The sequence below is a fragment of the Enhydra lutris genome, unplaced genomic scaffold (assembly GCF_002288905.1).
Source record: "Enhydra lutris kenyoni isolate GAN:26980312 unplaced genomic scaffold, ASM228890v2 scaffoldscaffold14, whole genome shotgun sequence".
Taxonomy (NCBI): domain Eukaryota; kingdom Metazoa; phylum Chordata; class Mammalia; order Carnivora; family Mustelidae; genus Enhydra; species Enhydra lutris.
This window is the reverse complement of record NW_019154098.1, coordinates 26,382,067-26,396,799: the sequence shown is the minus strand read 5'-3', so window position 1 is coordinate 26,396,799 and position 14,733 is coordinate 26,382,067. Positions and strand designations below refer to the sequence as shown.

General features: G+C 29.5%; 1 protein-coding gene across 2 annotated transcripts in view; it reads right to left on the bottom strand.

Annotated features, from left to right (window-relative positions):
• Positions 1–14,733, bottom strand: part of LOC111146567 (CUB and Sushi multiple domains 3) — a 1,261,269-nt gene that overhangs the window by 724,762 nt on the left and 521,774 nt on the right. For both annotated transcript variants that reach the window (XM_022502159.1, XM_022502160.1), the window contains one exon: positions 5,479–5,556. In XM_022502159.1, the coding sequence (XP_022357867.1) occupies positions 5,479–5,556 (78 nt within the window). The remainder of the gene's footprint in view (positions 1–5,478; positions 5,557–14,733) is intronic.

The following is a 14,733-nucleotide window of genomic DNA, read 5'->3' as shown; positions in this document are numbered from 1 at the left end:
TCTCCATATCTTATATTTCCCTATGGCTTGAAGAAATTACCTCTTTGCTAACAAGTTCCAATATATTGTTCTGTCATTTTCTCCAAGATCCTTTCTTGCTCCTTCAAAGATCTACTACTAGGTAATCCCACCAAATTTCCCATTGTTATGTCATGTGCATGCTCAGACCCAATGTAATCATTGATGTTTCTGTGCACTCCATTATTATTCACCTCCAATCCATCTTGAGTTCTAGAGGGGAACTAAAATTCTTCCAAAACCATTTTTTTATTACTGTACAACTATCCTATGATTTGAGATTTCTACTACATCAATTGTATTTCTCACTAGTCCACAACCCAAATCCAATGTGTTTCTCATTGTTCTGTAGTTTTACTAGTAAGCCATGATCACCCCTGCTTTATTTGTACTTCCTCCTGTCTCCATGTTTGCCTTTTCTTCCTCCTTAGGTTTCAAAATTCTAACTAATTTTCAAGACTCAGTCCAAATCTCACTTTTTCCAAAATACAACCTCTAATTTTACCATATTATTCTAATTTCACATAGCACACAACATGGAAAATTTTGTTTAGTTTTAAAATTCTTTATGATATTATAAATTAGTAGTTTCACATTCCTTGGTCATATATACAAAAAGAGTATATACTTGATAAAGGTAAGAGAAAAACATAATTACTTTTATATACTCACAATGCCTAGGTAGGGCATAATAATTTCTCAGTTAATATACCCTAGTCATTTGATTAACAATAGCTGGTATATTGTTTTCAATGAATCAAGTACTTTCTAAGGGAAACACTCTCTTTCCTATTTTAAAATGTTTTCTGAACATGTTGTAGTTTATGTTGTTTAAATGTGATTTTTTGATAAGGAATAGAGATAAAGAAAAGAAGTGGCATGACGAGCTTACCTACTTTATTTTACTACAGTGTATATAACACAGATTATAGGTTAATATAAAGGTGATCTGTGAATACATTATTAGAAAATGAAAATAATAAAAAATCAATTTTTCCCCATTTCATAATCATTATTACCTCAAAAAGTTAGCCTGGGGTTAATATGAATTTTAACAATAGCTTATGCTTAACATGATACTATGTGTCAGGAACTATTCTACATCCTTTACACACACCAACTTCATAACAATCTAAAAGTTGCTACTATTATTATATACTTCCTAAAGCTAAGGAAACTAAGGCATGAAGAGATTAAAAATGTTTCCACAGCCGTACTGTTAGTTAGTGTCTTAATCTAGGTTTAAACCTTGGCAGTCTGACTCAAAAAAATTCTACTCTTGAACCCTAAGCCCACTATCTTGTCCAGAAAACTCAGCAAGGCAAAATGACATCACAAATTACAATTGAACACTCTTTACCAAATATTTTATCTTAAAATGCAGAGCATATCTATAATTTTTAAATTTTTAATTAATTCTAGTCTTTATGGTTTTAATTATTAAATTATTTTTTGTCTGTCTGGAATTGTCCTTTAAACCACTGTTTTTGGGTATCTGCAATAGGGAAAGCCTTTCCAATTACAAATGTAAATATAAGGGGACAGCTGTTGCATGATACATGTATTTAATATTCTTTGAAAATATATACAACTTAAAATAAGGAACAAAGTGTGTAATATCTTATTTTTCTGAAATATCAATATTTCATAACTGTCCATAGCTAGCGAAACCAAGATATTCAAATGAAGTTAGTAGTATTCATTCAGTAGTTGCTTTCACTACTTATGATGGTTAAGCAATTGGACAGATTTATCAATTTTACTTCCTTAAAGTTGAATAGTAATTTCCAAAGTGGTAAAAATATGAGTGTTCTTTCAATGTTTAATTACATGGACTGCCTACAGCCTCTTGAAAAGAGCATGACTATGGGGAATACTGTTTTTGCTCTGCTCTCTAAAGATACTATGTCCATTATCATCATTAATGAAACATGAGTTCTTTGCCCCACACAAAAGGGGATAAGAGAGGGGAGGTACAGGATTTAAAAAAAAAAAAATGAACTGTAATTTCTTATAACACTGAAGTTACGGGCTTATGGGTTTATATGGGTTTATAAATATGCTACAGGAACCTTCATTAATTTACCATATTATTACATGTTCTAGCATGAAAACATTATAAACTTAGTCAACGTAAAGATATAAGTATATGTCAGGAAATATTCATCTTCTACATGTATCAACTCATTTAATCTTCACAACAATCTTAAGCATAGTTTATAATCAAGTTTTCTGAGGTTTCTGATTGTATATGGCACTCCAAAAATAAAAACAAGTAGATTCTGGAAAGAAGTTTCCTCCACATTACCTCAGCAAGCTGGTTACATTGCCACCTTTCTTAGACTCTTTTATATTAGTTTTAAAATTTTTATTCCACATTATGAAGTACAGTGTTTTGGATCTTGTTCCGAACTCAAACATCATGGATGTTAACAGAGTGTTATTTTATACCATATATTCTACAAAGAATTGCCTCTTAACTCATTTAGCTTCCCAATAAAATGTTGGATCTTTGCCATCTGAGACTTTATTTTATTCCCTCTTTTACCTTCTTACTCTAGCATGGTGTTTCCTTGGAGAAGTAGCTCAATAGAAATCATAGAATGGATGAATAACATGAAATGAATGAAAGTATGGATTTGAAGATAAAATAAAATTGAAAAAAAATTTATGGGAAACTCAGAGTTTCTTCATAATTCTACCTTAATAGTCTAGAAGACCCTGGTAGAAAAGTTGGTAAGAATACTAATTCATTAAGTTCAACATTTTAAAATATCTTTAAAAATGTTTTAATATTTAAAACCTAAAATCTACATTTTTCCCTTTATTGACAAATCTACACTTTTTGATGAAAAACAGGGATGAATAGAGGCTTTTGGAGGTCAGGTATTAAAGCTGGAAAAAGAATCTAAATTAGCATTTAAACAACATAATGCTGCCCACAAACACTGCTGCAGCTTCCTGGATCTCTCATTAATTTGTTTCCTAGTTAAACTTTAAAGGTGCTACTGTGGGAAGACATGCTTTGGCAACGTGTATAGTTCATGTCCTCCTCACTTATGCTCACTTCTGGCAGTTCCAGTAACGGAATTGACTGTATTTTTAAAAAAATACAAGGTATTTTTCGTTGTGGTGGTGGTTATTTTTTCATTTGAAAGGTTTATATAAGAATTATATCCTTTTAAAATTATTTGGCCCTGTGTTGAATAAATGATATTGGAGAGAGGAAGACTCAAATGCTTACTTGTTAATAGATAAATAATAATGTTAAAAATTAAAACAATGTAATCCTTTTCTATAAACAACCATAGAGAATGTACTTTTGAAATGTTGATAAAATGTAGTGAAATGAAATTTGATATAATGCTGGTTTGTTATTTTGTGACTATAAGAAAGTGTTATTTTGTGACTATAAGAAACATAATTTGTTTCTATTTGTGATTATTTATATTAAAAATAAAAATAAAAAAGCATAAGAATAGTTTTTATCTTTTACATAAGATATAATAGGTAAATGTACATTGTTTTTAAATTCTGAAATAAATTAAGATTTTTGCTTCATGTTTAACTTTTTTTGCTTCATTAACTTTTCTCCTGACAATTTTAAATCAAATATTCTTTAAATAAAATATTTTAAAAGAATTAGGTTTTTTGTGTAACAGATACACTGTCACCTCCAAATTTCTTTCTTGTTTACCTCCATAACTCTTATGCAAGAGCAATGAAAATGATAAATATGTCCACTAAGGCAATATACCAAATATAGACAATCGCATGCATTCTAATGTCTTGACAAATCTTAGCCCATTTTAGTATAAATAGCCTGAATTTCCCAGGACATCTGAAAACTCAAAGCATGTAGCCTATAACATTTATATAGCCAAAATGAGCAAAAGGGCGAACCAGCATAGTTTGTAATTCTACTTAGAGATCCAAATTAGACACATTGACTAGAAAAATATTAGAAAAAAAGGTAGTCTACCTAATATTTAAGTTTGCAAAGACATAGCTTTTATTTTGTATTGACATGCTGAAATTTGGTTAAGTCAGGATATTCGTCTGACAAAATATAAACAAAATTATTTATATTTTCTTTTATAGGAAGAATTTCCTTCTAAAATGTATCAAAAAATTTATATATGAGAAAATTACTGTAACACTATTTTTCCTAAAAACATATGTTTTTAACACCCAAAATGTAATAAAAATCATAATCATATAGCTAAGTACTTTGAAATGAACTGTTTAGTGCTTTGTAAAAGGTAACCTAATTTGATAAATGATTTCTTACTGATATCTGCTACTTTTAGCTCAGTATTTGCAAATTTAACAAAATGTAAAATCATATTTTAAAATTATGATACTTTAAAATGTTTGATAATATACAGGCTCTGAGTTTTTTTGATAGTTGATGTAATTGCTCAATTTCTGACATTTACCATTATATATATGTCAATAAACATGAAGAATATCCTTTTCCAATATAACCATAATGAATAATCTTTGTTAAAGAAAGAACTGTAAACTCATTTCATCAGATTATTTGGAATTGGATAATGCTAAAAATATATTCCTGTTAAAAATAACATATGCTTATTATTATTTATAATAATCTTATTTGTCATCAGTATATCATTTTAGCAGTCAGATGTTGTGACATTAATGGTTCCTTTCCAAATGTATTATACATACATGTAATGAGCAATAAGGTGGAAAATTCCTACAAACTTCTATTGATTTATATTACAAATATAAATGGCATAGCTCTCCTAAAAAATTTACTGTATGTTTGTTAACAGCAGTAAATATGAATGCGCTAATTCATTGATTCTTAATTTGAGATTTGAGGATGAACTTCAGATGATATATAAAACCCTGAATATTAAGCAAAATTGTGTACTGGGGCAGCACATAAATATGTGTATTTCAGGCCATTTTGTGATTTTCGAGAGAAAAAAAAATAATTCTATAGTTAACTAATTAATTTATAAAACACTTGACTTAAAGGGCATGGATAAGTTAATTCAAACAGAATATATTTTTTCTTAAATAAAAAAAATTGCTATAAAAATAAACTTTTCCTTAGCAAAATAATTATGTTGAACAAAAATTCCTATAAGAAATCACCAATTTAAGAAATTACCAATTTAAGAAATTTTCACTTTTTCATAATCTCACATCCTAGAATTACAAAACAAGAATGCTATCCAACATGCTAGCTCAATAAGAATTTTTCCATCTGAAACAGTCTCAGCTTGGAAGTTTACCACATTAATCCGATAACTCAATATACATTTAAATATAAGAAAATATTGAATAGTAATCATGCATGTTATATAGATATTAATGCAGTTAATTTGGTAAATACACGAACATTTTTATAAAACACACACAAACAACACAGACACCACAAACTTCACTCTTGCACTAGAGAAAGTAACAAAAAAGGAGTACACTCACAGATAGAAAACTTGTTGCTGTTGTCTTTCCCTGGAAACAATTTAAATCCTCTAGATTTAAAATCTATGGCCTTTTTCACTAGTTAAGAAAACAAACAAAAACATGTATCAGGATATACAATTTTAAAATAAAATTCAAGTTAACAAATTTTGTTAGCATTGAATTATGCAAGTTAAAAGAAACTGCTTTCTTAAGCCTGATGTAGGGTACCCAGAAGAAAATAAAAAAGAAAATACAGCAATATAATCACTAAGTAGTAAAATACCAAGCAGTAGTGAAGGATTTTAAGAGTTCTATAGGGAGAACCCTGCATATATGTATGGATATGTTTTTAAATATTATGCAAGTTTTTATATGAGAGCAAAACATTAACACTTTATATAACTTGAATTCATCAAATTTTATGGAAAAATTAAACTGTAAAAATAAAAATACTGAGACATTATAAAAGTGGGAAGAATTTAATGAACAAGATTCTTAAACTAATATATTTTTTAGGTAATTTAGCCTATGTGAAATATTAGGACACACTTAAGAAAATGGTATTGGAAAAATTTAAGATACATTTTAGTATTTCTGCCAATAACTCTTTCCTTTCAAAGTCATGGCTTTTGACATCAAGGTCTACAAAATTTATAAAAGTGAATTACAACTCTTTGGGTCTCATCTAAAATAGCTTGCTATTGTTTTTGATATTATGATATTGAAAGCAAATATCATAAGAGGCTGGTCTATTTCACGGTGCACTGTATTAAAATAGATATGACTGGATTTACCTAAAATATAAATATAGATTCACTGAAGTAACTGAAATATTATTCAGGTATTTTAGATGAAAGAAAATAAGTATTTTTTTAAATATAAATTGCTGGATTAACTAGAGTTGCTATGTACTTTTTAAAAATGATAAACAATAATGACACTAAGTGAAATAAAGGAAATCTATTCAATTGAAACCTCAGCAATTAAAAAAAATATGCAACCTGATCTTATGAGATATTTAAATATCAATTATTTTCTTTTAAAAACCAGCATGAACAATAATGCAAGAGACATATTTAACTTCTTCAATCACAATTTAGAAAGCTTTAAATATTGATTTTTATAAGATTTATAGGCTAGATAACGTTAGGCAATTAGGTTTTGTTCATGCCATGAACTGGAAAAAAGCAATATTGGTTTTTGTTAGATAGTTTAAATTAATCATTTCACTAATTCTTACTTGCTGTTTTACCCACTTAGTTCATATCATGGGTATTTTATTGGTTTTGAAAAATTTTATGTGATTCATTTCTTATTAATACCTCAAGAGTAGAAAGGTAGAGACAGGGTCTGATTATTTACTAGAATATATAATTACAGACTATTTATATCAACTATGTTTAAAAAAAAAGGAGGAAATGACCATTGGAGTAGGATTTAAGAGACCCGATTCTTAGAATTATTAGTTGTGTGATTTTCACAAGAATGTCTTTTTACCTCAGCCTTTTCTCTTAAAATAAAAGCCTAAGACTAGATGACAGCTCAGTCTCTCTTCATAGTTCTGAGATTATCAGCAAAATAATGACCACCTCTGTCTCTCAAATTGTGCTGTGGTAACTCTCTTCCACTCTTTCCTCATGGTAAGCCAGAGTTTAATTCTACTGGAGTATTCAACTGCTCTAAAGTTAGCTCTGCCACTTTGTGAATTTTCCTTAAATTTCCTTAAATTCTTTCCTTAAATTCTTCTTGATAAAATAAACATTTTATATTTGAGGCATATTTCTGGATAATCCCAATCCAAACATGGATTATAAATAGGAATTCTACCTCGACTTTCCTTTGCACTCTAAAATTTTACTTCAACTATTACAGATGAGCCTGAAGATTTTATGGTAGTTTTAACATAAATCTGGAATTTTTTTAAGGAATAAAGAAAAATAAATGAAAAATTTATAAACCCAAAGCCCAAAATTGAAGAAAAGCCCCAAAAGTAAAAAAGAGCTCAATTTTGTAATGTGTAACTGGGAATAAAGAATGTTGAAAACGTGTGTGTGTGTGTGTGTGTGTGTGTGTGTGTGTGTGTGTGTAATGTTTATGTAAGGTGCTTCCATTTAGACTATGTGGTTGAACAATACCTCAATAGCTCATCACCTCAGACAAAAGAGTTTTAAATAGTTTCCTGATTCTAAAGAGACTCAACTTTATTATTATTGTTATTTTCTCTCTTAAGAAAAAATCTATCTTTTAAAAAAATGTGTTATAATGTAATTCAGATGCAGAAGAGGGAAGGCCAGGGGAATATCCATTTTAAAGGAGAAAAAGGAGTGAATGGAAAATAATATAAAATTTTAATTTACAAAAAACTTTGTTAAGCAGTAAACATATACTTTAGATCTTTTTATGATTTCAATAAAAAGAACACATAATGTATATCTCTTTGGAAAAAAATTAAAGGACAAATATTGCAAGTACCAATTACAAGACCTACTCTAAATTATGTATCAGTGAAATGTTAAATCGAAAGCTTATGCCATAAAGTATAAATTTTATTATGTATTACAAGGTATATGCATTAAATAACAACATACCATTAAGCAACGAGTGCTTCTATTAACCACATTTAACTTATTATAAAATTAACCTGATCTTTGTAACAGGTATATCTCAGTAATAAGCATGTGAAATTTATTTTATCACAGAAATAAATTAAAATATATTGTCTATAAATACAGGTTTAAAAAAGTGTTAAATGATTGTGTGTTGTTTGTGTCAACTCCTTTCCCTGAGCTTCTCACAGGCAGAAATAGCATTTCTTTTTCATGTGGAACGTCTGAGTGTATGACTGAATGGACACGTGCAATACTGTAAATCTTGGCTCATTTAACTAAAGATATTTGGTTGGATTTCCTTTATTAATCAAAAATCAGAAGGAAAAAAGTAATAAAAGAATGAATGTTCAAGTAGAAGTAGTTTCATGTATAAAGCTATTTTTGAATTTATAAAACTATGTACATTCTAACATTTTTCAAAAAGTTCATTAAATGCAAGACATGTAGACATGTGCAGAAATATCTGTTTTCTTCTGCTTTCTACATACTAAACAGTTTTTGTTAACTTTTTATTTATTGCTTTTTTTTTATTTTACTTGTGCTTTTTTTAGCATAAGGGAAATATTTATAATATGGAAAAAGTCTGGAGAAAGGACTATTATTGGGCAACAATCAAATCCACAATCCATCTTTTTTTTGTTGTTGTTGTTAGTTGTAAGCCCTGGACACTAAAAAAACCATTTTGTTTCTGTGATCTTTGTTAAAGGACTTTTAAACCACTATAGGGGATTAGCACTGCAGTATTTTTCAGATCAATTATTATTCTGTTATCTTCAAAATCAATTGGAATTCTAAAATGCATTTTAAAACTTACCAAAAAATGGCAATTGATGTTTCTTAAAACTCATGTAACCCATTTTTAACTGTTCCCGCTATCACTGAACTTGTAAAACTTGAAGTCCTAAGACATCTCCTGGCTTCAAGTTCCTTATTTGAAAATTAATAGACTCCTTACTACATAATCACAAAAGTCATATGCCTGCATTTGTTAATATTCTTTCATTGCTATATATAGATAGCATGCAATTTTGCAGAACTATGATCTTTGAAAAAGAAAAGAAGACATGCTTATTATTAGGGAGAAGACATTTTTTCATTGGAAAATATTTCAGATTTCTATGGGGCTTTAGTAGAAGAATAATGCATTATTCACTGTTCCCTTCCATTTTCTACCTAGATTATATTCTAAAACAATAATAAAAATAAAACAAATGCCACATTCTGTTCATGTTATAATCTTCCAAATTTGTAGTATTTATTTTGGCCATAATTTATGTTGCAAGTGTCAGTAGCTGCATTATAAACCTGTGATTAAATAGTAGTTCTTTGGAAAAGTAAATCATTTCTTTTGAGAAAGTGAGTCATTCTATCTTACTGTTTGAGGGGGTTAGTTTTGCCTCATTTCAGCTTTTCAAGTGCATAATAATGCCTTTCTTTTCTAGTGTGTTTTTTATCATGATACTTGGATGTATAATTCTTATTTTGATGTATAACTCTTCTTATTTTGAATTAATTACAATCATATCTTTATCTTTACACTCAATAAGTAAATTACACTAATAAAATAATTTCCTTTAGGTTTTGTTGTAGTTATTAATACTAATATATGCATGGGTTGTTTGATTAGAGATGATAGCACATCTAACCATTGACAGTAGATTCATTTACCTGGGTATAAAGCAATATAATCAATCATTGGCTAAGAATTTTATTACAGGTCATTATCATGTTATAGAATGGTGTGTTATTTGTAGCCTTTCTATCACAGGGGTAGGAGATGGGAGACCTGTGTACTAGTCCCAAAAGACATGGGATAAGTTATTTAACTTCTCTATTCACTTCTAAGAGATTTGTTCATTTATTCTCAAGTATTTAGGTGTAGAATTTGGACCAAAGGGAGAAGAAAGACTGATATACTTGGAATACTTGATTCCATCCCAAATTTAAAATACATAGAGAGATAAAAGAAGTATCAAACTGTGTTAAGAGGATACATTTTTATTTGTTTGTTTGTTGTTTGAAGGAAATGCTGGCTCCATGTAACTGACCTAATCACATTAAAATTTAACACCCATTCTCTACATCCTATACTGGCAGAACAAAACACTTCTTCGGGATATATTTAGCATGAAGGAGGCTAATCAGTGGCTCCTTCCACATCATCCTTGGAAGAAGAAATATCAAGAATCTATGCTGACACTGGAGTAAAAGCTAGGCAGTATTCTTAGAGCGTCTCCTTAACCATCTTTCATATAAGGTTTACCCCTCTATACAAATATCTGAGAATAGAATTTTGCATTATAAACATGTCTGTAGTATAACTTTTAAAAATGATTGCAAGTATTTTGCATTTAGATCATGTTTCTCGATTATACACTAAAAAGGATAATAGATATTCAGCCAAATATTGTAAGTGGCTTCTGAATCTTTGTGAAAAGTATTCTATTCCACAATACGTTAAAAGGGGAGAAATGATACTGGCCGCCATTTAATGAAAAAGGCAGTGGTACAACTAAATATGTTCAAAAACACTGAAAAGGCCATTTATAGAGACTTACATATTAGGCATATGTAAGACTCAAAATATTCTCAAATTTAAAATGATGGAATTAAATCAATTAAATGTAGTAAGAAATGATATATATGCAATTCTGAAATTATTTAAAAATCTAAAACATTATCCCTTTTAAAATTCCTAGGAATAAGTAATAGGTTCAAACACTCTAAATTTTTTTAAAGCCATAAACTTTGATTTATGCTATCATGCTAGTTTGTGCCTAGCAGTGAATCTTGCATATCGAGTATATAAATATAAAACTATGTGTTGTCCAATTTTAGCTGAAAGAAAATTTACAATTATATATTGTACCACTATGCTTACATTCTACAACAGATTTCAGGTATTAGAACACAGCAAGAGTTTAATAAATGTTAGTTATTCTTATCATTGTTAATACCAGTTATAATTTTAAGATCTAATCAGTTTCATAGGTTAACGCAAATGGGGCTGCAATATACTAAAAATTTTCAACTATTCTGGGTCACATCTTTTTCACTGTGTACAGATATGATACATAAATATATAAGTTAAATCATCTACTTTCCCTGGATTTCTAAATATATCTAGATATCTAGATAAATCTTTATCATCTATATCTATATCTACATCCATATCTATATCTGTATCTATATCTATCATCCCTAAATCCTTTGGCCAAAATAGTAAATTTAGTAAAAATATATAGAAACATCCTTAGACATGCAATCATGCTAGTTTTTATGAACACACGTATCATTATTCAGCATATTTTAAGGCATTCTTGTAGCAGGCCCATTTTCACTTTTACAAAAGAAGATTTTGAAGTTATAAGGTCTTAAAATTTTAATGAGATCAATCTAGACCCTAAATCTTTGAATCTTATTTTTCAGTCATTTTAGATTGAGAAACAAGTGCCTTATTATTATTTTTTTTAACTTGGGAAACTAACAGAGTGACTAGAGTGGAAAAGAGCCATCATACTTTACAAAATCAATTTCTTAATTTTCACAAGTCTGAATTAATTTTGTTGCTTTTTATTTGAGATAATAGATGAGCAAATACTTAAAAAAATCACACTACTAATTATAGGATAGAGACTCTAAAGTTTGTGTAGGGGCTTTCTTTCCTCCCAGAAATGGAACAAATTCAGGAATCCAAAACACTTATGTAGATAACAGCAGATCCACCCGCAATGCTTGGCTTAACAGGTCTTGCAGTTACAGCGTGCTGTAAAATGTCAGGATTATAAGAAAAATATGAGATTTTTTATATTCTCTTTAGGGATTCTTATAATTGGCGTAATAAAAGTCACCATATGGGAAGAGTCACCATTGGCGTGGTTCACAGACATTTTTAAAACTTTTAAAACTGTCTTAGCCTTTAATTGTTTTTATCCTTATTTTTCTGATAGTTTCAAATGAGCTTTTTTAAATTATCTTTAGTTCTACAATTAAATATTAAGATCTACTCCATTCATTTTCCTAGGCCCTTTTTTGTTTTGATATATTCTTTTGAATAGAAATTATTTTCTATTCATTTTGTAATTTCTGTTCTCTTTTCATAATTCTCATATTTTTACTAAGGAGAATTTCACTATAAAATATAATATGATAATATATAAATATATATAATATAAAATGATAACATTCTTTTTTTTTTTTTTTTTTTTTAAATAGAATGCTTAGGACAGCCCTGGTTTTCACAAGAATGCCTTAGGGAATATGAGGATTAGGCAAAACTTCCCAAATAATCTCAACCAAAAAAAATATACAACAGCAGGCTTATTAAAAACACAAAAAGCAAAAACAAAAAACTTGTTTTATTCAAAATAAATGAAGTACTTTTTTGTCAAATATTTGTTTTATACTTGACATCAGAGATCACTATAATGCCTTCTAATACAAAACTAACTGGGAAAGAAACAACTGCTTGAATAACAGTGAGCACAGTTAATGAATATCATCAGATTGAGACAGTGAAATATATCTGTCCACTACAAATTTCATTGGTACATGGAATAATTTTAAATAAAAAATCCAGGAAAATATTATTGTTCTAATAAGTAACAATATTTCCTCATCTCTCTTGTTTCAGATTATCATATTTTATCTAACTTCTTCACTGGAAGCCTCGGTGTCATTGCCTGGCTTCTGCTTAAAACAAGCATAGATGAGCTCTGATAATTGTATTTGATGCAGAGTTATACTACTAAACAAATGATGTTGACAGCAAAGAACTGATCATAACCCATCTATGTTCTATATTGACTACATGCCTTTCCAGATCTATCTTCTTCCTTGTTCTTTGTGCAGAAGATTGATCTGAATAGGCTACATCCTGCCACATAAACTGTGGCATTGTCTAGAAGGACTGATGCTAACTAGAGACTTGTTTGAAAAGCAAACTACTAAGCCCTACCACAGACCTACTGAATTAGAATTTATGGTTTAAGAAGATTCCTGGATGATTCTCATATACATTTAAGTTTGTGAAACACTAGATTCTAACAACAGGCTCCCTTGTTCTCTGGAGAATTCTACCAAGAGGGAGGGAGGGAGGGAAATGAGATCAGGATGATTCTGCAGGGTCTCTCACCATTACTTTGACTGGAGTTGACTAGGACCTTAACTCAAGCTCACTAGTTTTTCATACCAGATTGACACACATATCTTTGTCCAACATCTCCCTCCACTCATCCCAGTAGGTCGGCGATGGTGGAGCCTAACTGCTACTACTCTGCATTATAGCATGATCCCTTTGGTTTATTTACATCCACACATTTAGAAATATTCCCTTTGTAGGTAAACCCTTCTTGAGTTAGCCCATGTTCCACTGCTCCCCAATGGATTCTGAAGGATATAACACTGGGACATGAAAATCATTGGAAATATGTATTAAATATCTCTTAATGTATTTAAAACCACTCTTACACTTCAAAAGGTAACATTTAAGTAAAAATATGGGTGGCCATCGCTCATAATTCTATCATTAGTGCTTACTTAAGTCCTAACGAATGCTTTGAAGAGCTAGATCACATATCTACTGTTTTTTTCTGTCAATTACTTTGCTCTGCCCAAGAAGCAAAGAAAATTCAAGGATAAGGTAGATAAGAAGGTAAGTGAGCTCGCTGTACTAAACTTAGAAAGCAACTGAATTAAGGGTAAACTGGCAAAAAAAGAAAAAAAAAAGGTAAATAGAAACCTAAGATGAACTGAATGCTATACATTACTTCAGTGTAATTTATACTTGATATCAGTATGGATAGTGTTAAGTAAAGCTGTATGTATTAGTTGTTACCAGAATTCTCTATCAATATCGCATTAAACTATCTATATTTATTTCTAAGGAAATAAGAAATTTAAAACTCTATGTTAATTATTTTCTTAATTTGTTCACATACTTTACCTTATATATAATTTTTATATTACTAGAGCATATTTTCTTCCTATACTGGCTCCAGAAGTGGGCCGTTTTCATTTATTGGTTGTGTATCTAAAGCATGGGCGCTCTATGCCTACTGTTTTTTAAACCACAAAGTATCCACTCAAAATTGGATGATTTTCCTCCTTTCTACAGATGTAAAATGGAGTAGTGCTAAGTATATTGCCCAGGGTCATACATATGTTAGTTAAGTATGTTCATTCAATTGATTCTGATACTTCAATACTAGTGGTTATACCACCTTCTGACTATGGAATAGCAGCATTCCATATATTTAATCAAAACTCTCAAGTGTATATCCAGAAAACCACAAATAAATGGGGTTAGTATATACTATCCTAATTTACTTTTTAAATCAAAGCTTATCCTATAAAATTTAAGTAGTCAACAATAGCTGACTTTAATCATGTTTCACTTTAATATAGAGTAGAATTGGCATCATTAACTTAAAATTGAATGGAGATATTGATTATTTACTTGTACCAAGTATAGTCCTATGGCTTGAAGTCTCTTAATATTTTATTTTAAAAATGTGAACAGATGAATCAAAAAGGTGTAGTATAAGCCAACTGCTATATGAATTTCAAATCATCCTGTAATCTTTTTAGTTAAACCATCTTTGGCTGCATTCCTTCCTAATGGAAAGTTCAGGAGAGTTGATATTTTTTTTTCTTAATGTAAGCC